We start from the raw sequence: 23,482 nt of genomic DNA, 5'->3' as shown, positions 1-23,482 counted from the left end.
CCTGCCTGGGGCATCGCTCTCTGCTCTGGTGCTTCTAGCACACACTGGTCTGTATCTCAGCAGTTTGTTGCATCAGCTGAGTGTGCTAGAAGCACCAGAGCAGAGAGCGACACCCCCAGGCAGGAAAGAGAAACTGCACGGGCTGTGACCAGGTGCAGGGTGCTAGAATGAACACTATATGACGATCAAAGCAAACGTCTGATTGGCCGCCGCGTCTCCACCTGTCTTCTTTAAAAGGTGTGATGCATACCCACTGCTGTCTCGTACTGACTAGTATTCAATCCAATCACAACACTAAGCTGGAGTTGTGGGAGGGGCTTCAGCTGACAGGAACGGGGTGGGGGGGGGAGGGCTATAATACGGTTTCCACGCTATGCTTGGCTTCCTGGCAATGCTGGCTGGGCAGAGGTTAGCATAGACCCATCTTTGTGCTGACCAGTTGTGGTCTTCCGGCGTCTGCATGACCCAATTCACACATGCACACGGTACTAGAGGCCTGGTCTCGGCCTTCTAGTGCAGATTATCCAACTATTTAAAAATAAAGAAAAAAATGTAAATAATTTAAACTTGAAAAAAAAATGCTTCATTTAATTAAGTAAAGCTTTTTTTTTTACACCTGTATCTCAGCAATGCTATAGCCATCCTGGAATGGTGAAAGCACAGGAAGAACGCAGCCGAGGGTACAGGCACCGCCATTGCCCTTCACAAAGTTTATAGAACCTCTGCCTTTGATTCATCGGCCCCTATATATCAGTTATAAGACTACTAAATATTAAAATCAATATTTTCATATATAAACCATGAATACAAATACATTGCAACTGTCAAAAATTTGAATATTAACTTCCTGATCACATTACAGACAGCCAGTGGCGTTTTACCAGATGAGGGCGCCCGTGAGTAGAGGGCCCCCCCACCCATACCTGTACCGGTGGGCTGTGTCCGTGCAGCAGCTCCCCCTATACATGCTCTCATCAGCACCACCATCTTTCGGTGATGTACAGTTTTTTAAAAAGATGGCGCATTTGCGTTCATTATAGATAAACCGCGGCAGATAACTTCAACTCCTTCCACAAGTGTGTCCTAAAGGGTTGTTATGTACGTCAGAAATTTAAACCACATTAATTTCAGCTGCTGTGAAATCACTGGTCCTATCTACAGTATGTATGAGTCCACCAATCCACAAAGTGTATGTACACAAAGCAATGCTGACCCGTTGTCAGTCACTCTGTGCCTGCTCTCCCTCTCATCATAGCAACCTAGCGCTGTGGAATCAAAAAGGAGCTACAGGGATTATATAGAATTTGAAATTGACATTTCTTATGCATTAACTGTCATGTAGGGGGTCAATCCTATAAGCCACCAGTCCTTCGCAGTGCGGATACGTGCAGCATATGGTATATATCCAGCTTGGCATACAATAATCCACAAGTGCCATTGCCGTGGTTTCTATGCCGTTAAATTGGCAACTCGCCCCTCATCGACCCCCATACTGTCAATACAACCTATTCTTTTTTTACTGCTCGTTTCTGGAAGAAATTCTTCCTTTATAGTCTGTGTCAGAGAGAGGGGTCTGATGTTTTAGAGATGGTCAGAAATTTTAAACTACTTCAAAAATCAAATCAAAATGTCACAGTTTCAAAGGCTATTAACCTGCGCCCAATGCAAATCGCTGATTGAACCGGATTCCAACTTATTATTTGAGATGCCTGTCCCGTACTCGCCATTCGCAGTTCAGGGTTTGCATTAAATTTAGGGGGGGGAATTCAATTAGCCGCGATAGGCCGCTTTTACGCAAAAAAGGGCTTTTTGTGCAAATTTATTGCGCAATCCTATGAACCGTGGTTTTCACGGGTGCAAAATCTCACATGCATTTTTTCAGCACCTTCTGAGCAGGTGAAAAGTTGGGAAAAATCCCTGTTTTAAAGGAAAAAATGTTGGGACTTAGGGCCTGACTCAGCTTTGGGAATAGAAGGAGAATCAGCACTTAACTGTATATCTGGACAAAGCATGTTGCAATGTAAGGGGTGTAATTACATACATTTTATTTTGCATGCAGGGTAAATACTGGCCGCTTTTACATGTAGCTCACAATACTGCACAGCTTTATTATTACAATGCACTTTAGATGTCAGTTTGGACACCTCCCTCCCAAATCTAAATCTCTCTGCACATTGTAAATCTGCCCCACCTGCAGTGCAGCCTGGTGTCACCAAGATGATCAGCTAAGTGCTAAATCTCACTCTATTTCCAAAGCTGAATCAGGCCATCGGTCCAGAACCACTGGGAGACCCCCCCCCTTAATGGCTAATTAGGCAAAAATAATTTTTTAATTAGCTTCATTTTGTCAATAATTATGACATGTCATTTTTGGGGTGAAAAAGTGCAAATTATATGAAAATAGGTTAATTGATGTGGGACAGGCATATGGGGTGCTATATGAATGGAACAGGTTTTTAAGATTGCAGGTGGGTGTTAGAGGCCTATTTGGAAGTTTTTAAAAAAAGTCTTTAAAAGACACAAATATATACTTATAGGCATTTATATGCACCCCCAATTTAAAAAACAAAACAAAAAAAATCATCATTATTCGACTGTTTAGAAATATGCATAAAACAGCGATTTGACACAATTTAAGAACCTCAAATACTTAGGGCCACTAATACACTTCTACATTGTTATATTATATTACTTTGAAATTTTGGGGAGTACAGGCAGATTTTCCCCATTTTCACCTATACTTATCGCGGGTAAAACGGGATAATTTTCGCTCGAATGCCATATGGAATTGGGATGAGAAAAAAATGTGTGGAAAGACGCGATAAGCACAATTTGCATGCAAACGGTGCGAACACTTAGCGCACAAAGTTATTGCATTATCGCAGCTAATTGAATTCCCCCTTAGTGCTTTTACACTCTTTATTTTTAAAACCCACGTGAATAACTTTTTTCAAAAAAATTAAAATCATTTTATTTTATTTTTTATTTATTTTTTTAAAAAGGAAATTCTAAGTGTGAAGACTCCAGTGTTGTAAGCTCTCCATTAAAGTCATGCTTGAGCCGGTTCACATGGTCGAATCGTTTAAACTTGATCAATTTAAAATTTGTACCGATTTGTCAAACCTGTTCGATAACCGATACGCAACAAATTCAGGCATCTCCGCCGCACTTTGTCAGAAGAATTGCGGGTGATCCACCTATTGGGATTCAGGTACGGTAGCAGGATGTTCATCACTGGACCCCTGATAGAGATAATGCTGATGAGAGACAGTCACCTCTTTTATCTGAAAGCAGTTTGCAGAATAATCATTCTTCTCACTTTTCATCTCCCAAACGGGCAGTGAGGAGAGAGGCAGAGATTGAGCGGAATCATATTTTGCCTCCAGTGACACCTTTAAGCCTTTTATTAGCATTCCTTACCTCAGGCTGTACTTTATACTCCTCAAACACTTAGAAAGCTAGGAGTCCCTGAGGAGGTATAAGTGATGTGTCTGAAGCATAGTTCAAGCTGTTCCAAAATTAGTTTTGTTGAGAAACAAGATGCACTTTAGTCAGGAAACATTGCAGAGGTCCTTGCTGACTCCACAACATGTGACACCCATACAGTCTAGAGGGGGAGGTCTACACTGACTCAACAGGTGACAACCCTAGAGGTGGAGGTCTACACAGACTCAACAGGTAACCCTACAGTCTAAAGGTGGGGCTTCATGTTGAGTCCTCAACAGAAGGCAACTCTGCCATCTATAGGTGGGGTCCACACTGACTTCTCAACTGTTGACAACCCTACAGTCTAGAGGTGGGGGTTCACACTGACCTGAACCGGCGACAACCAAACAGTCTAGTGGTGGAGGCCCATGCTGACTCAATAGGTGACACCCATACTTTCAAGAGGTGGAGGTCCACACTGACTCTAGGTGACAACTAAACAGTGTAGAGCAGTGGTTCTCAACTACAATACTCAAGTACCACCAACAGGCAGGATTTAGGTCTGTGGAAACTGCTGGGATAATTACTGACCCAGCAAAATAGAACAACTCACTTGTACAGGATTAAAGAAATGCAGAAAACATGACCTGTTGGGGATACTTGAGGACAGGAGTTGAGAACCACTGGACTAGAGGTAGGGTTATCAGGGCTGATTAATGTAAAGGGTGTCTATAAATACAAATGAGTGAAATCAGCTCACGGTTACTATAACATACAAACAACTGATCATTTTGTACCAGTTGAGATTGGTGTTATGACACTCATTTACTAATCTTTTCAATGGCCTGCCAGGTGCGAAAAATCTTCTTGATCAATATTGGTTTTAAAGTAACCCACAATGAGCCGTAAAGCTGCTTGGTAGGGTACACATAACATAGGAAAATAACAACTGTGTATTTACAATAAATAGGGGCCAACTATCCCTACTCTCCAGATACAGTCCCGGGTTATACAGCTGCACAGTACAATTATATACAGTATATCATAGTCACTTCTTACCATTTCTCCTTTTTCTCTAAGCTACAGTATAGAATACTTACCAAATACAACAAAGAGGTCATGCTGAGAATTGTAGTGCACTGCGGTCACCGATGGTCATTTTCGTGGGCAACTACAATGTATACATTTAAATAAAAATTGTACAATTTTCCTTTCCTTACAGTTTTTAAAATGAGAGGTTTAATATCTCTGCCTTTGAGAAATACAGTATGAAGCTCCTCTTTTTTGTCTGGTCTCAGACCACTGTGCCGTAGCAATGGCGTTATGTGGACAGATGCATCTGTAACTCGTAGAAACCAGACTACACCGTCCATTTTCACTGGTTGCCAGGGGCTACAGCAGATATTGCAAACATTATTACGTAAGCCCCAACGCACAAATTAGTTACAGCTGTTTTACAATATCAGACTCCTGAGAAGGTTATTTTAGGAATTGGGGCTAGAGAGGGCAGTCGTCACTTGTCTGTCACTCGTATGTGATAAAGACCTGCCCACATGGCAATAGTAAGGCTTCCATATTGCCGCAGTGGGTGGGGCACTTAAAAAGGTAATTTACTGTACTTAACCGTAGCACACCAAGGTACTGTCTGCTTCCATGTTCTTTTATACCAAATAGGGACATTGGGGAATACAGTTGCTCTTAAAAGTGCTCAAATGTATTTTGCAGGAAAAAAAGCATCTAAACATTTAAGTACAGAGAATAATGGAGAAATAAAAACAATTCAAATCTATAACGAAAAATCAATTCTAATCAGTGTAGTCTTAAAAGGGAATTATAGGGATAAATGGTGTAAAATACTGAAAACCTGTATATACCAAACTGGAGATAAAATGTGCCTCTCACCTATACAGTAGCTTAACGCATTATACTTACAGAGGTCCCCCTAGTGGTTGACTGTGTGTTCTGCAATAGCAAGATAGATTCTGTTCCTGCGAGGTTTCCCCTTTATGTGCAGGATCTGCAATGTCCGCTGGTCTGTATATAGCAATGAGTGCCTTCCCGATTGTAACGGCAATACCAGATAGTCCAGATGTATTACAGGTGGAACCTGTTGCAGAATCAATTAAACTGTATATAATACAACATACGCACATGAACATAAAAGTTGGGGGTTTTTTTGGTAACGGACGTTGTTTAAAGGACTCCAAAGAGGACAACAAATCAGATTGTAGCTATTATTTTATAGACTGTACAAGATAAATGGTAGCTGGAAATTGATCCGTTGCTATGGGCAACTTAATATGTCCTCTTCAGAAGGTTCGATACTGGACATCTCGCCCTCAGTCACCGTCTATGGAGGGGAGCTATACAACCTTAGCTAAGGAGAGCCAAAAAAAAAGTGCGTCTTGTCCAAATAATATATAATGTAAGTTAGGAAGTTATCGTTAAACATTTTATAGGACTCTCTGCTGCACATTGTGTAGTATAATGTCAGTGACAGAAATATGGCAGCATGGAGCGAGCAACATCAGCGTCATCGCTTTCCAAGTAGTGCATATGTCCAAGGAAATGTCAAGCGGATATAGTTCAGGCAATGCTACAAGATAGAAGAATGTTATTTTCACGTCTATATATGGACAAACATTAACGTTTCTCAACACCGAACCACTGATCGCTATGGTAACATTGTTCTTGTGGCCCCAGGGTATGAAGGGGTTAATCAACTTTTGGCTGTATTGACCTGATTGTTGTAGATCTTTATGTCCCTGTGACTGATTAAGCACCACAGATAAAGGACTTTCCATCTGATGTAGGCTCCTATTTACAGTACATTGGGCCACCCTGCTAACTTGATAGTTGATGTCATATATATGTTACATCGTCCCTGATTTTCTCACACGTGCACGAGGCCTTTACGGTAATGGGATGAGGTCAGCGCTATACCCAAGGGTTGTGAATACCATATATCTGGTGTATGTCTTAAGATATTTAAACAATAAAGTTTAAGTAACGGTCATATTTTATACCGAGGGTATCGCTATAATCAGAGAATACCAAAAAGTCCAGTTTTGTTGTAAACCTTGTACAAAAATTTCTCAAGAGATATTATCCTTGTCTAATACTATGGTGTGATCTGGAGATGGAACTACAGATTGCTACACACAGCAGACAGACAGGGGCGCACATGGGGTGCGGCAAAGTCCTTTGTGGTCGCTCATAATCCATTCTGTACAGTAGCTTTGAGAACGCCTGCTTAATATCAAGCAGTTTATGCAACATTATTTATATGGGACTCAGCACATCAGGGATAATACTATCTAATAACATATAATGATATAAAATAAATGTACAATATATATATATAATTATTTTGTATTCATTAATGTATTTGTATTGTATTTGCGTGTCATATGTTAAAGCAGCATGACGATCAATAAACACTCTACATCTTCCCTGACATGTTGCACAGTGGTGTGCGCACAATATGCTTTATTGAAAAAAAAAGACACTTTGTCCAGGGGGGAGCTTCTCTATCTGCAACACTGTGAAGTGGGGGAATAGAGGAGGGGGTAAGGCGATGACAGGAAAACGTCATAGGTGCGACAGACCTGCATTTTATAGGGTTGCAAACACCGTACAGATTGCACCCTGAGTGGCCAATGGAGTATGAACGCTGGGTTACTCATTTGCTGGGCCGCCTTTTGCCGTTAATACATGGATTCTGCTACATGTCGGTATGTTTTGTGGGGCATATAAGCCCAAATGCAACGAGCTGCACCTCCACAACATGGCCTCCACCAGCCTGAAGAGTGGGGACAATGCTGGAAGGATCCAGTCTTTCCTGCCGTTGTCTCCATATCCTCACCCTACCATCTGCATGGTGTCATGGTGAAAACGTGGTACGTCAGTCCCCATAACCTGTTTCCAGTCATTTACTGTCCTATTCCTGTGTTCCTGAGCAAATTGGAGGCGTTTCACTGTTTGCAGCAGATAGCAATGGCGTACGGAGAGACCATTTGCTTCCGCAGCGCATACGATGTAATGTGCGGCGTAGTGTTTGGCGAGAAGCCATCTGATTGGTCCCTGATTCAGATCATGCGTAATTTGATGCGCTGTTGCCCGTCTGTGGGACTGCGCAAGTCTTCCCGCTCTCCGTTCCGCTCCAGCATCCAGGAACCGTTTATGACCACAGGCCGTGGGCTCGGACCCAGTTTTGTGTCTGCTGGTCCACTGTGTGCACTCTCCCTGGAACAATTCACCAGTGCAGCCGCATGGAGCGATACACTTCATTAGTGTCTGCATAACTTAATCTGCGAAATTGCATGCAGTGCCCCCTGGGTGTAGTAGCATGGCCATTTGGGGTGTGGACAGGGTGCAGATGATCCGTTGATGCGTGTTCGGGTGCAGCAGCAATCAGAGAAGCTGTCAAGAGGCTTCTATATGCACAAGACGACGCCGTGTACAAAGTCTCAGGGGCTGTGCAATAGCGTCTATCTCTGTATAATCCCCTCAGGATATATATATATATACCAGAGGGGCGTAACGGAAAAAAATAAAAGCTTAGCCCAGCCTGGACGTCAGTCTGTGCAGCAGCAATCTCTGACACATGGTATACAGGTCACTTTTAATCAGCGTACGGGTCATCTTTGCTGCCTGCAGGATCTCTATAGAATCCCAATCAAACCCCTATCAGGGCACCCTGGATAGCCTCCCTGGACTGAGTAATGAACGTATTTACTGACCCCACGCTTCATGCTCCACAACGCTGCTCTACACCCATGAGCCTGTGAGGGGCGCTGGTGAGACTGGAGTAAGAGGCAGCGGGGTAGGAACAGACTGACAATCTGCCCCTCTCCTAGCATGAGGGGAGGTTATAATACAGCATGTAAATCACCTATTAACTCACCAGCTATCCATTTTCAAAAAGTTTTAACAGTCTATGCAGTGACCTTTTACCCTGTTCAGCCAGGGATATAGGGGTCTATTTACTAAGCAGTGTTAGGAGAAGTGAAGAGTGAAAAGTGATAGGAGCTGATTGGCTGGCACCTTATCACTTTCTTATCACTTTTCACTCTGTCTCCTAACACTGCTTAGTAAATAGACCCCACAGTGTTCTTAGCACCGACGTAAGTACTAAGAATTCTCTCACCCCCACCCCTTTATTGTCAGGGCTTTAAATAATACTTACAGCCTGAACGCATCCCTGGACTAGAGAGTGGGAATTAAGGAGAATTCAGTGAGAACAGTTAATACTCCTAATATAAAACTCGCACAGATTACAGTTTGTGTTTCTGTGGTTTTAGCTGCAAATACAAAAGGATTATGTCCCGTCAGCAGCGTATGGGTTACAGCATTCATACACCCACTTTCGTATTATTTAAGCGGATTCCCAGGCAAAAAACAGGATCCCATCTGAAAACGGATTAAGGATCCCTGCTTTAAAGGATTAGACACATGGCAGAGACTGGGCTATGTACTCATTACAGCAGAATATAGAACGCTGTGCGCTTTGCCAGAAATTATTTAATAATATTCAGGAGAAGGTCGGAAATCTGCTACATATTCCTGAAGGTAATTATAATAATAATCCTGCCGCAGGGCAGAGATGAGTTGTTACCCCATGCTCCTAAAGCCAGGTACACACTATACCATGTGTGTTACCAGCATCGGAACATCGCAATGTAACGCACCGCGTGATCCGATGTAGCAGCATGGCGTTGTTGATTGCATCGTCCCATCTGCTGCGCTGCACAGCTGATGGGTTGTTGCGATTGACGACCATCGTGAACATTGGATTGGGCGTAGACACTGCTCTCTCTGTATGACATAGATCGTTCTGATCCGCAGCAGAACGATGGAGCGTTTAGTGTGTAATTTGTCAAACCTTCTAAAGAGGGCAAGCAAAGTTGTTGCCCATAGCAACCAATCAGCTATAATTTTATAGCCTGTACTAAATAAATGAGAGCTACAAGCTGATTGGTTGCTATGGGAAACCCGATGTTGGCATTCCGACAGGGTTAGGATACAGACAGCTGTCAGTCAGTATCCCAACTCTCCCCCTCCCTCCCTGGTGCCTAAACCTAACGCTCCCCCCCCTCCTAGTGCCTAAACCTAACCCCCCGACACCCTAAACCTAACCCTCCCCCCCCCCACACACCCTAACCTAACCCTCCCCCTGGTGCCTAACCCTAACCCCAGTACTTACCTTTAGGATGTCTGTGCCGGGATTCTGACAGGTGACATTCTAAGCGCAGGCATCCCGCACATCAGGATTCTGACCGGATCCCCTTGGAAAGTATATAGTAATTATATAGGAATTCTCATTAAACTACATAGGGCCTGATTTGAAGATGGTCGCCACGCCGATGGTGCACGCAGTGGAGCAATTATTTGCTACTGCGCAAACATCAAAGCTGCACTACGATTAAAGAGCGTCGGCGGTCAGAGAGAATTTCTTCGCAAAGTGAGTGACAGGTAGGCAGCTGCCTAGAGCGCCGGCCAGTGGAGGGCGCCGCTGGGTCCCAGTCAGTGTTGTACTACCCGGCAGCGGTGTGTTTGTTTTAGCAGCCAGTGAGAGACAGCACAGTTTTCCGGCTCCCGCAGTGGGTGATGGGAGAGATGTCATGACGTCTCTCTCATAGTGCCGAGCGGGAGGTCGGAGGAGCGGACAGTGGCGGGCTCAGGAGCGGGGATTCAGTTATGTGTTATTGTCTGTGGGCACTGCACAGGGAGGACCACTACTGGGGGCACTGTATAAGCGGCACTGCATTGGGGGGGGACCACTACTGGGGGCACTGCCTAGGGCAGGCCACTACTGGGGGCACTGCCTAGGGGAGGCCACTACTGGGGGCACTGTACAAGCGGCACTGCATAGGGGGGGACCACTACTGGGGGCACTGTATATGCAGCACTGCCTAGGGGAGGCTACTACTGGGGGCACTGCCTAGGGGAGGACACTACTGGGGGCACTGCCTAGGGAGGGGGACCACTACTGGGGACACTGTATAAGGGGCACTGCCTAGGGAGGGGGACCACTACTGGGGACACTGTCTAAGGGGCACTGCCTAGGGAGGGGGACCACTACTGGGGACACTGTCTAAGGGGTACTGCCTAGGGAGGGGGACCACTACTGGGGGCAATGCATAGGCGGGACCACTACTGGGGGCAATGCATAGGCGGGACCACTACTGGGGGCACTGTATAAGCGGCACTGCATACTGGGGGCACTGTATAGGGGGGACCATATAAGGGGCACTGCATAGGGGAGACCACTACTGGGGGAACTGTATAAGCGGCTTTACATAGGGGAAACCATTACTGGGGACACTGCCTAGGGGGGACCACTACTGGGGGCACTGTATATGCAGCACTGCCTAGGGGAGGCTACTACTGGGGGCACTGCCTAGGGAGGGGGACCACTACTGGGGACACCGTATAAGGGGCACTGCCTAGGGAGGGGGACCACTACTGGGGGCAATGCATAGGCGGGACCACTACTGGGGGCAATGCATAGGCGGGACCACTACTGGGGGCACTGTATAGGGGGGACCACTACTGGGGGGACTGTATAAGGGGCACTGCATAGGGGAGACCACTACTGGGGGAACTGTATAAGCGGCTTTGCATAGGGGAAACCACTACTGGGGACACTGCCTAGGGGAGGCCACTACTGGGGGCACTGTACAAGCGGCACTGCATAGGGGGAACCACTACTGGGGGCATTGTATATGCAGCACTGCCTAGGGGAGGCTACTACTGGGGGTACTGTATAAGGGGCACTGCCTAGGGAGGGGGACCACTACTGGGGACACTGTATAAGGGGCACTGCCTAGGGGGGGACCACTACTGGGGGCAATGCATAGGCGGGACCACTACTGGGGGCAATGCATAGAGGGGACCAATTCTGGGGGCACTGTATAAGCAGCACTGCATACTGGGGGCACTGTGTAGGGCACTGCATAGGGGGGACCACTACTGGGGGGACTGTATAAGGGGCACTGCATAGGGGAGACCACTACTGGGGGAACTGCATAGTGGGGACCACTACTGGGGGAACTGTATAAGCGGCTTTGCATAGGGGAGACCACTACTGGGGACACTGCCTAGGGGAGGCCACTACTGGGGGCACTGTACAAGCGGCACTGCATAGGGGGGACCACTACTGGGGGCACTGTATATGCGGCACTGCCTAGGGGAGGCTACTACTGGGGGCCCTGTATAAGGGACACTGCCTAGGGGAGGACACTACTGGGGGCACTGCCTCGGGAGGGGGACCACTACTGGGGGCACTGCCTAGGGAGGGGGACCACTACTGTGGACACTGTATAAGGGGCACTGCCTAGGGGGGGGATCACTACTGGGGGCACTGTATAAGGGCTAGTGTAGCTATCCAAGGGATGGGGTGCGCTAGGCTGAAACTATACCTAGGGTGCCAAGAAACCTTGCACCAGCCCTGCAGGTAGGGGAAGTAATGGGGGATGGCTAGAAAAGCACAGGCATGTCGGGACTGTTTTCTGGGCGTGCCAAAGTCAGCCTCTGCGCATATGCTCTCAGCATGTTGGGAGAGCTACTTTGTCTGAGACAACACAGACTTACTCAGAAGTTCGATGGTCGACCGATGTGTGTCCGATGTTTACACTATTGTAAGTCAAAGGCTGATGTGAGATGCCGGCGGAGGGCGCCTCTATGCACACGATGACGTCTGAGTCATTAGCATATTTTTACAATTGCACAGTGAGCAAAATCGCATCTGCGAATGTATTTGGGTGCATCAGGCGCACAGTGCACTGTGCTGCGAGGACGCACGAAGGGCTCCATCCAATTAGGTGTGAAGGGGGTGTTTTAACGATGTACAATTTGCCCCTGTCCCGGTCTGATCTCACCCAAGGTGCGCACGTTTACCTGCAGCGAAGAAAAATGTGTGAGTCCGGCAGTACGGTAAGTGCAGCGTATAGTCGCAATTATGCCGCAAGTAATTAGGATGGAGACTTAAGATTAATCAATGAACACCTTTTTATTGATTCTGGTCTCTCCGTCACAGCGGTTCGATTTGCAATTATACCTGTCTGGACTAATGTTGGTTTTATTACGCTGGCGTATTCTCTGGCTGGAGGAGGGAATGAGGAATTGGAGAAATGCGTGGGGCGTACTGTATAAAGCGCAATATATGAACTGGTGCAAAATCTATCAATCACGTTCTGACATCACTAAGAACTAAATATAACATGATTATGAACCACAGGTAAGGTTTCTCTGTCGCTTATACGCATTTTCGCGACACTCCTGTATCACTACGTCATTTCACACTGCGGTAAATATGGGGTTAAGCTATTAAAAACCAGACTACGATCCCTGACCTTATTTTACAGCTCAATCACCCGGCAGGATCAGACGTCTGTCTGCGGTGGGGGTGGAATAAAACGAGTGAGGGAGCGAATCTATTAGGAAGGTGACAGCGGGAATGACAATGAGATGTTTGAGAAAGAATTATCAGCCTTGGAACACTTAAAGCAGAGATTCCCAAAACCAAATCATTAAAACCCAGGTTATAAAGGATATCCATGTTTGAGCCCAGGTAGTCAAATCAAAATGACTGAGGTACTAGTTTATAGTCCCCTGTGCTAAAGCATGGATATCCTTACAACCTGGACTGTAGAGGCAAAGTTTGGGAACCTCTGACTTAAACTTTCTATATTTCAGCCACAATAGTTAATGGTTTAAGTACATGGGGACCGAACCGAGCTGCATGAGAAAGTTTCACTATCTAGTTAAAAATAAATATATAGCAATAATACATGGTATACATTCATAATGTTGACATGAACACATACATCTATCCTCCATGCACTACAAGTCGCCTACACATAACGAGGGAGCTCTGTGTAACTTGGTAGCGCCGAGCGTCTTGTTACCTTGAAATGCATGTTATTCACACAGTGATTCGGATAGGTAGCACAAACAGCTTCTGCTGATTAAAATGATATGCCGCATGCCTAGGTTCTCTGTATGTGCATGCAAAATGCTACGTTACACTGTTACAGCCGCTGACACTAACGTAGCATTTTGCATGCAGACACACCCGCAGTTGCACACAGAATATAGGCACAGCCGCTGACACTGTAACGTAGCATTTTGCATGCAGATACACCCCCAGTTGCACACAGAACATAGGCACGCTGCATATCACTTTAATCAGCAGAAGCTGCTTGTGAGTCCTATTCACATCGCTGTGCAAATAAGACGCATTTGAAGGTAAAAAGTTGCAAGAAAAGATGTGCAGTGCTACAGAGTCATGCCGCGGCATGGAGTGACTAGAAGATCGGTTTAACACGCAAGGAGGCTAGATGTATGAGCACACATGCACACACTGGGCCTGATTCAGAGCCGCTCGTTCGCTCTGAGCGATGTTCGCACAACTGCGCATGCATATGGTTCGCAATGCGCATGCGCAAACCAGTCATTGCGGTCGGAAATCGTGCGCTCGTAAAACAGCGAGGGGCTGCTAATTTGATTGACAGAATGTACCGTTTGTGGGTGGTAACAGGGGAAGGTGCTTGAAAACGGGGGAGTGGAGATCCGAACGCAGGCGTGCCTAATGGTCAAAACGGCGTTTAATGGGAGTGCATAATTAGTAAAGGAGCGTCATTGACCCACGTCACTTGGTTGTCTTTTAGCCTGAACTGTTCGCAGTGATAGTGGTAAGAAAATCCTACCACAAGCACTGCGAGCAGTTCAGATGCCTTTCAATGTTCCCGATTAATCTAATAAATACCGGAGATGACGTGTGATGTGAACGGCAAAGGGGCGACCTTACAAAATAGCGAGCGCATTTTTCGGACGTTCGCTCAGACATAGAGGAGTCAACACACTGCAAAGAGCGAGCGCTCAATTTAAATATCCGGCCCCTTTTTAAGAACGAGCGCTCGCAAATAGCGTCCGGGTCTGAATCAAGCCCACTTACCTAAGCTACAAAGGCTGGGGATGAGCAGTCAGCCGTAGGACAATTTACAGGTCTTTACCCACAATCCCTGAAATCCCTGAAATGATTATTGGAACCCTCGTTTCCGGCCTGTGTGATCAGGACCATTGATGCAGCAAGTAAGCGTGTGAATAAATACTGTTTTTAGAAGGCTTTTACGGTCCCGTGAAATTTAACGCCGAGTTGAAATATTTAAGTTCACATAAAACACTGCGATAACAGTTTTCCTCTATATCACCAAGACAGACGACCTGATCACCAGTGCAAAACCACCAACGCCTCTCATCACATCTTGTACCGGCAGCCGTCACGGCTCAGACGCAAATAAAGGACCCGATTCATAGCGTACTGGAGTTAGCCCGTCTGCCCCTTCAATAGTAAAGATCTTTCCATTCAAAGCACTGAGAATTATGTATAATAGTAAACAGTATTTATTTAACTTTAATGCTTTACATTAGAAGAGTCAGTCGTGCGTCAATAGTTACAAATATACAGAATGCAGAAACATTTCAGCTCTGTAGGGTTTTGACATTCATCTGGTCAGTAATACAAAGACACATTATTTTCTCTCATGATAAAAACTGGTTTTTACTCCAATAGCTGGAGCGACAGAGAATGACTACACGTGAATAGTAACACTGGCGAGAACTGGTCACGGCTCTTAGGTCATTCAAGTCATTGAAAGCTGCTAGGCTGATGTCACATCAGGTCATTCAAGTCATTGAAAGCTGCTAGGCTGATGTCACATCAGGTCATTCAAGTCATTGAAAGCTGCTACACTGATATCACACCTCTCCCGTAATATAGTGATGTCAGGCAATTGGCCAGGTATTGCAGAATGGGATGTAGTCAGCATACCGGCGTGCGGGATGCCGACAGTCGAAAATACCGGTGCCGGAATCCCAACAGCGTTGAAATACCGGTGCCGGACGAATACCCAACCCATCCATGCTGGCCATGCCCAAGGTTCAAGGTTTAGTTGCATGTTATATTTTGCAGATTATAACAATGTTAATAGGCTTGTAGAGAAGGAAATTAATGAAAAGAGTCAGCTCTTTGCTGCAGTTTAATTGATGCAGTGCAGTATCTAATAACCGACTCTAGGTGGAGCCCTTATGTAATTCAGGTCATTGAAAGCGGTTTTACCTCTATCACATTATATATGGACTGTAACCGCCACCAGTAACCCCAACACCACCCAAGGTAAAAATGTTTCCTGTACATGTTACATTCACCATAGTAGGTCTCCACCTAGGTCATACACTGAAAAACTCTTAACCAAAAAGAGAGCACATTAATATATGACCTAAAATTTTAAAAAGGAGATCTACTTAAAACATCTCTAAAGACGTCTTTGCTGTTCCGGAAATAAAATTCTCTGTCCCCTTCAGGATTTGAAGCCCTTTTAGAGTAATCTATTCATGTTTACTGAATGAAATATAGATAAAGAAATCCTGGAGTGACTTGTGCTGAAAGAGAAGTGTCCTTTTATACGACACGACTAAAAGCACATGACCGTTCTCAGCTGAACAGCGCGCAACAGAAGAGTTTGGGACATGGGAACATATTTGGTAAAGTAAAATTAAAAAAAACAAAAAAAACAACTATTTTAATATCACTGTGAGAAGAGAAGAGATTTTGTGGAGGCCAAAAGCAAGTTAACTTTCATCAGGAGCCCTCATGATGAGCCACAGAGTGAATATCGTCCGTCCAGCATTACTGTCCACAGAAATACAACTGGGAACATTATTTTAAAAAAATACAAAACGCGTTAGTCAGACAAATCTCTTGTCAAGTGAGCAGGTACAGTACACCCATTCAAAGCGTGAGGGGGGAGATTACACAGTTTGCAAGTAGAAGCTTTAGAGTGGATTAGAATCCTATTTTGATTCGTATGAAATTCTAATTCAAAATGGCCTTTATTACGATCTGTGCGACAGTGTGCGACAATACCAAGCCCCTCCAAATCAACATAAGACGCAACCACGCAAAACGCGATAGTTAATCAGAATGGATGACAGATCAAAGATTTGGGAGATGAGCTTAGAATTTTCTTAATTTCAAAAATTTTAAAAAAATGTTACCTGGCTTTTCACCGGTGACTTAAAACACGGTTTTTGACATGACTGTGAGGTCTTCCTGACAGGCAGACAGCGGAGGCTTATTTAAAAAAAAAAAAAAAGCTGCATTATTGGACTGGATAAAGTGAATTGCCCTGTGTATTCATGTGCGAATCAGCCTTACCGAACATTTTTACAATTATTAAACATAAAAAAAAAAAAAAAGTAAAAGACAGACACTAGAATAAGATTTTAAAGTGCTTCTCTTCGGCTTTCAGATAGATGCTCTGGGACTTTAGGTTAAGTGCGCTGTTGCGAGACTGATGCCACGTCCTCACATTGTAGCTGTAACACCGTGGTAATTATTCTATCAGTGGAGGGAGCATCCGCGCGGTGACAAAAGGCCACTGCGGCCATACAGAACGTCTGGCTCACACGACAAAGCGTAGCGCACCATAAGTGTATGCAATGAGACAAGCAGCCTACCCTCATCCACTAATTACCCTAAAGGTTATTTATGGTGTACTGTAGACAATGACGTATCAAGTTTACCCATCTATCATCGCAAATGTGGAGCAGTACAGAATTTGGACATTAAGATTTAAACCATAATACATAAACATAATTTAGAAAAACATTAAAAAAAAAAAAACTAAAATCTAAATAGGAAAAAAAAAAAAAGAAAAAAAAAACAAAGCAAAAGAAAAACTACATATAAAAATCCCCTGGCATCAGTAGATTAGTATTACAGTATGTAACAGACATATTAGACCCAATTCTCGCGTATAATGGCTTCTTTGTAATTGTGGGTATTCCGGTCAGCAGGTCTCATCCACCAGTTTGGATCCATTAATTCCCCTGTAGGTTACTCTCCCTGGCCTGACCAGGACTCCGTGGTTTGGCTTGCAGTGGAAGTACCGCTTCTCCCCGACAGATCCATCGTGCTTTCCCTTGGCGGAACGGAGCTCCAGGCCCAGCCACACGCCGGGAGCAAAGTCTGTAGGGCCGATGTACCTGATGATGGCCATCTCATTGGAGCTGGTCAACAGGACCTGAGAACCCTTGTGCAGCTTCACGGCCCCATCGCTAGTGCTGGTGGAACTTGCACTGCTCCAGCTCCGGCGGAGAACGGGCTTTCGAGGTCTGTTTACAGGGGGGGAAGGAGGAGGAGATGACCATTACTATTTCTCAGTCCAAGACTAGAACAAGTTTGTTAAATACAGTGTTTAACATAATGTAGTAATTAGTGATTAGCGGTTCGGTTTTGATTGTTCTTTTCGCTAAATTAACGCAAGTTAAAAGACTTAGGATAGGATAGACAGTGGGAGAGAGAGAGAGAGCAAGAGAGGGAGGGAGAGCAATAGAGGAGGTAGAGGAAGAGGGGCAGGGGAGAGATAGGGGGAGAGAGGAGGAAAGGAGAGAGCCAGAAAGGGAAAGAGGAAGGGAGGGAGAGAGAAAGACAGAGCAGGAGAGGCGAGGGGAGAGAAGCGGAGGGGAGAGAGAGGCGGAGGGAGCGGAAAGAGAGGGAGAGGGAGAGAGAAGGAGGCAGAGATTGAGCAAGAGGAAGCGAGAGAGAGAGAGAGAGAGAGAGAGAGAGAGAGATACGGAGGGGGCAGAGAGAGAGACGGATGGGGCAGAGAGAGAGAGAGAGACGGAGGGGGCCGAGAGAGAGAGACGGAGGGGGCCGAGAGAGAGAGACGGAGGGGGCCGAGAGAGAGAGAGAGACGGAGGGGGCCGAGAGAGAGAGACGGAGGGGGCCGAGAGAGAGAGAGAGACACGGAGGGGGCCGAGAGAGAGAGAGAGACACGGAGTGGGCCGAGAGAGAGAGACGGAGGGGGCCGAGAGAGAGAGACGGAGGGGGCCGAGAGAGAGACGGAGGGGGCAGAGAGAGAGACGGAGGGGGCAGAGAGAGAGAGAGAGACGGAGGGGGCAGAGAGAGAGACGGAGGGGGCCGAAAGAGAGAGAGACGGAGGGGGCCGAAAGAGAGAGAGACGGAGGGGGCCGAAAGAGAGAGAGACGGAGGGGGGGGAAAGAGAGAGAGACGGAGGGGGGGAAAGAGAGAGAGACGGAGGGAGAGGCAGAAGGAGCGAGAGAAACAGAAGGAGCGAGAGAAACAGAAGGAGCGAGAGAAACAGAAGGAGCGAGAGAAACAGAAGGAGCGAGAGAAACAGAAGGAGCGAGAGAAACAGAAGGAGCGAGAGAGAGAAATAGACGGGGGGAGCCCAGAGAGAGAGAGAGATGGAGGGAGCCCAGAGAGAGAGAGAGATGGAGGGAGCCCAGAGAGAGAGAGAGATGGAGGGAGCCCAGAGAGAGAGAGAGATGGAGGGAGCCCAGAGAGAGAGAGAGAGAGAGAGAGAGAGAGATGGAGGGAGCCAAAAGAGAGACGGAGGGAGCAGAGAGAGAGACGGAGTGAGAGAAACAGAAGGAGAGAAACAGAAGGAGTGAGAGAGAGATTGAAAGAGTGTGAGAGACGGAGCAAGTGAGAGACTAAAGGCCCCAAAACACGGTGCGATTTGCATACGATGTGATATCGTATGCAATCGCCCTTGAAATCTCTCTGGTAGTTGAAGTGAACGATGTGCAGCCAATGAACGGCTCCCTCCATTGAAGTCAATGGAGAGCCGCAGGGTTATTAAAGTTTACTCTGCGTTCCCACCATTGACTTTAATGGAGGGAGCCGTTCATTGGCTGAGAGAACGCTCAGATACGGCTCTACAAAGGCTAGAGCCGCATCTGAGTGTTTCATTCGGGAGGTAATAACCATCCTGGTTGTTACCTAGTGCGTGGATCGTGTCATTTCGTTTTCTTGTTTTACCAAGACCATGGATGCCTACAGGGACAAGGGGACCACTCCAGGTAATGTAGGTGAGTATGTGTGAGTGTGTGTGTATGTATGTAATAAAACTTTATTTTCACAGTGTGTATTGTGTTTTTTTTAAACATTTCTTTACAGGTGTACTACAAGTACCAGCGGTCGTTTGTCCCCTGAATTTAAGCACACCCATCACTGGGTCACTAAAAGCCCGGGGCTGGTTGCTCTTGGATCTCGTGGTCCGTGCGTGCATCTGTGTAATTGAAATACACAGCAGCACAGACGGGTCTCACTGACCCATCCGTGCTGTGTGTCACATTGTGCACTATAGATTGTAATCTTCCGATTTTCCCGTAAGATCTACGATCCAATGGCGGGGAGGCGCATCGGCATCGTAATAGTGCAGAAACAACACACGATGTGCACGATTGATCAAAATCGTCCACAACGTGTGAAAAATCGCACTGCGTATGGGGGCCTTTAGAAAGACTGAAGGAGTGAGAGAGAGAGAGAGAGAGAGAAACGGCGGGGGATATAATGAGAAATGTTCTAAGGAGCATTGTGCATTTACACTCTTAAATCCAGCAAGAATATAGGAAATAAAAAACTGCACTGAAAAATACATTAGTTCACCCTCATATACCAAAAGACCAGAGGTAGGCAAATCTGTGGCTCTGCAGCGAAAGTTGAATACAAGTCTCAGCACAGCATTCCCCTACACTAGAGTCTCAGCACAGCATTCCACCTACACTAGAGTCTCAGCACAGCATTCCCCCTACACTGGAGTCTCAGCACAGCATTCCCCCTACACTGGAGTCTCAGCACAGCATTCCACCTACACTAGAGTCTCAGCACAGCATTCCACCTACACTGGAGTCTCAGCACAGCATTCCCCCTACACTAGAGTCTCAGCACAGCATTCCACCTACACTAGAGTCTCAGCACAGCATTCCACCTACACTAGAGTCTCAGCACAGCATTCCACCTACACTAGAGTCTCACACCTTTAACAATGTCTGGAACTAACCAATGAGCTACTATAACAGCGCTGTCTAGGTCTCTGCCTCATGCGTTAGATACGGCCCTAGCGGAGGATGAACTATTGTGTTACATGTGCCGTATCAGTGCACGCACAAACACCCAACCTGCACATTGACAAGAAGGAGTCCGTCTATCATAATGGCGCGGTTTAGTGGAATGGAAAAAATAGCCCTTCGTGCCAGGGGCGGAACAGCTCCAATACATAATATGAGGGAGGGGAGTGGCAGTTGGCCCGGACCCCCGGGGGTGCAGAGTGCGCCCAGGAAAGCCCGACCCACGGACCAGACGTTGCCGCTCCCCATAGCGGCTGCACACTCCCACAAATGTACTTTGTTTAATATCCTGCCAGTGACTATAAATTGTTACTTGGTTACTGCTACAACTACTGTAGCAGAAAACGTCCTCATTTTACAGCAAATACTTTGAATGAAACGGCAATAAAGTCATCACTGAGGTTATGTTTGAACGAGTTCAGGGGGGTTCGTGAATGAAAAGTTTGGGAATTTAGTTTTCTCTGAAAGCGGAACTTGCTTTGAGGACCTCTGTACGTTCTGTACGTTCACCAATCTGATTGAAAGAACATGTGCTGCTAAAAGCACTAGCAGATTACAGCAGAGCGTGATCATTAAATGCGCCCCCCGCTGTGCCGCATTTGCTGCCCGCCGCGGCTCCACGACGCCACATGGGCAAAAGTCCTTTTAAAATCACTGTTGACACGTTCCGTCATTCATTTAACCAAATGACTTGCATTAAGGGGTGTGCAATTCTCTAAGGCTGGTTGCTAGAATGCGCTTTATACACACACAAACACAGAGAAACCACTTTGATAAAAGAGCCGCGTGAAGCCGCTCCGTTCTGTGCCAGTGGGTAAAAAGGAAAGTATATATAAAGAGCAAAATGGTACAATTGTTACACTACTGAAAACATCCACTTGTTCTCTCGATCAATGGCACCTGTACGCAGCACTTCAATCCCCGTCCTCTGCAGCCGGCGCCTGCTCTAATGAATGTACTGAACATGAAGGGGGAGCCGGCCAAAGAGGGAGTTCTATAAAAGAGGCGGCACGGAGCTTTCAAACCCCATTAATTATCTTCAATACAGAAAAGAAGCCCTGCGAGTTTTCACACCGCCGTCTTACTATGCAAAGGGGGATTAGGAAACTTGCTTTATATCACCCTTGTATAGGCAGGGTCCAGGGTAACTTACTGACAGCAGACATGATCCAGGCAAGACGCAGTCTGGCAGCTGTCACTGGGGAACCTTCATCATCGGTGTAATGCACTAATGGAAAGGATCCTTAAGTGACACCACCTCCCTGGAGCTGAAGGCCTGTTCTAGAGCAGGGGAATGGCATGAGATTCGCTGAGAGCCTGCTGCTGTCTCTTATACACATTCTGCACTGAGAGAGCAGACTGCAGCTCGGTCCCAGTACGGCGATCACACTTGGTGGTATAGATATTGGCGGGGCTTATTCTGAATGGCAGGCAAAGTGGCTGTAGCGGCGGAAGCCAGATTTACTGCCTTCTGGTAATACAATGATCATTTGCACGGATGCGGGTGTTCGTGCGCGTGCAAGCGGAAACATGTGCCGCATTCTGATATTACGTCGCCTGGTACAAGTCAGAGAGGTAATGTGCGATCGCTCTGCCACCGCCCAGTGTCCGCCATGTTTCACGTATAGGCAGATCCCGCCAAGTTCCATCTGACTTAGAACAGGACGGACATAAGAAAAAAAATATGCGAATTCGCTTTTGCGCTGTATACAAAAACTCGCTATTTGCGTTGTGATAAGAGATCTGTCCGACTCAGAACCAGGTCCACTGTAACCAATGCTATTCCAAGTATAAATGTAATGCTACAGGAGACCTACTCACTGGCGGCGAGAAACGTTGGGCCTCCTTTGTCCACCGCACTTTACAGAGCTCTTTCTGCTGAATCTCCAATTAGCAGCTGGAGATGATTCCACTCATGAGAAGTGTCCCAAAGTGCACGCCCTCCCATGAACGAGTCTCTGATGGCCATTACAGGTGGTGTTCGACTACCAACGCTATGTTTTGGGGAGGAACACACAGGAAAGCCGGTCCATAAGCTCTTTAACAGTGACAGGCCTTTCTGAAGTTATTTTTAGAGAAAAATGGCACCGACGATTTGAATCTGTCTCAACGAACCTGTGACTTTCTGCCACATCAAGAAAAGATAAACCAGAGTCACCGAAACAAAAAAAAACCCATTAAAAATGAATTTTTATTTCTCGTAGTCAATACCTGCCAAACGAGTGCCTGCGGTCGATTTCTTTCTGGGAGGCTGCAGTAGACGTAGAGCTGAGGCTTCTTTTGAACCCTAGAGAAATCAGAGACGACACTCTTTTATGACAATGGTCATAGCACAAATGATAAAAGGTCTTCCCTTCATTAGCTTCCTAGGACAAAACACACAGTGTGCCATAAATGTAATCCCAGCCACTAGCGCTGCATCATCTAGCCATCAGCCCTAATATGTACTCCATCATCTAGCCAACGCCAGCCCCAATGTGTACTCCCAGCCACTAGCGCTGCATCATCTAGCCAATACCAGCCCCAATGTGTAATCCCGACCACTAGCGCTGCATCATCTAGCCAATACCAGCCCCAATATGTAATCCCGACCACTAGCGCTGCATCATCTAGCCAATACCAGCCCCAATATGTAATCCCGACCATTAGTGCTGCATCATCTAGCCAATACCAGCCCCAATGTGTAATCCCAGCCACTAGCGCTGCATCATCGAGCCAATACCAGCCCCAATATGTAATCCCGACCACTAATGCTGCATCATCTAGCCAATACCAGCCCCAATGTGTAATCCCAGCCTTTAGCACTGCATCATCTAGCCATCAGCCCCAATGTGTACTCCCAGCCACTAGCGCTGCATCATCTAGCCATCAGCCCCAATGTGTACTCCCAGCCACTAGCGCTGCATCATCTAGCCAACGCCAGCCCCAATGTGTACTCCCAGCCACTAGCGCTGCATCATCTAGCCAACATCAGTCTGTATGTGTACTCCCAGCCACTAGTGCTGCATAATCTAGCCAAAGTCAGCCCCAATGTGTAATCCCGACAAGCTAGCGCTGCATCATCTAGCCAATACCAGCCCAATGTGTAATCCCAGCCACTAGTACTGCATCA

General features: G+C 46.4%; 1 protein-coding gene across 2 annotated transcripts in view; it reads right to left on the bottom strand.

Annotated features, from left to right (window-relative positions):
• Positions 1–14,818: 14,818 nt before the first annotated feature.
• The window catches only part of CLIP4 (CAP-Gly domain containing linker protein family member 4), a 92,507-nt gene continuing 83,843 nt past the window's right edge, over positions 14,819–23,482 (bottom strand). For both annotated transcript variants that reach the window (XM_088467951.1, XM_088467952.1), the window contains 2 exons: positions 22,582–22,657; positions 14,819–17,607 (listed from right to left, as the gene is read on the bottom strand). In XM_088467951.1, coding sequence (XP_088324077.1) covers positions 17,283–17,607; positions 22,582–22,657 — 401 coding nt within the window. In that variant the 3' untranslated portion in view covers positions 14,819–17,282. The remainder of the gene's footprint in view (positions 17,608–22,581; positions 22,658–23,482) is intronic.

Source organism: Taudactylus pleione, unplaced genomic scaffold (assembly GCF_031769625.1).
Source record: "Taudactylus pleione unplaced genomic scaffold, aTauple2 ptg000079l, whole genome shotgun sequence".
Taxonomy (NCBI): Eukaryota; Metazoa; Chordata; class Amphibia; order Anura; family Myobatrachidae; genus Taudactylus; species Taudactylus pleione.
This window is presented reverse-complemented; position numbering and strand designations above follow the sequence as displayed.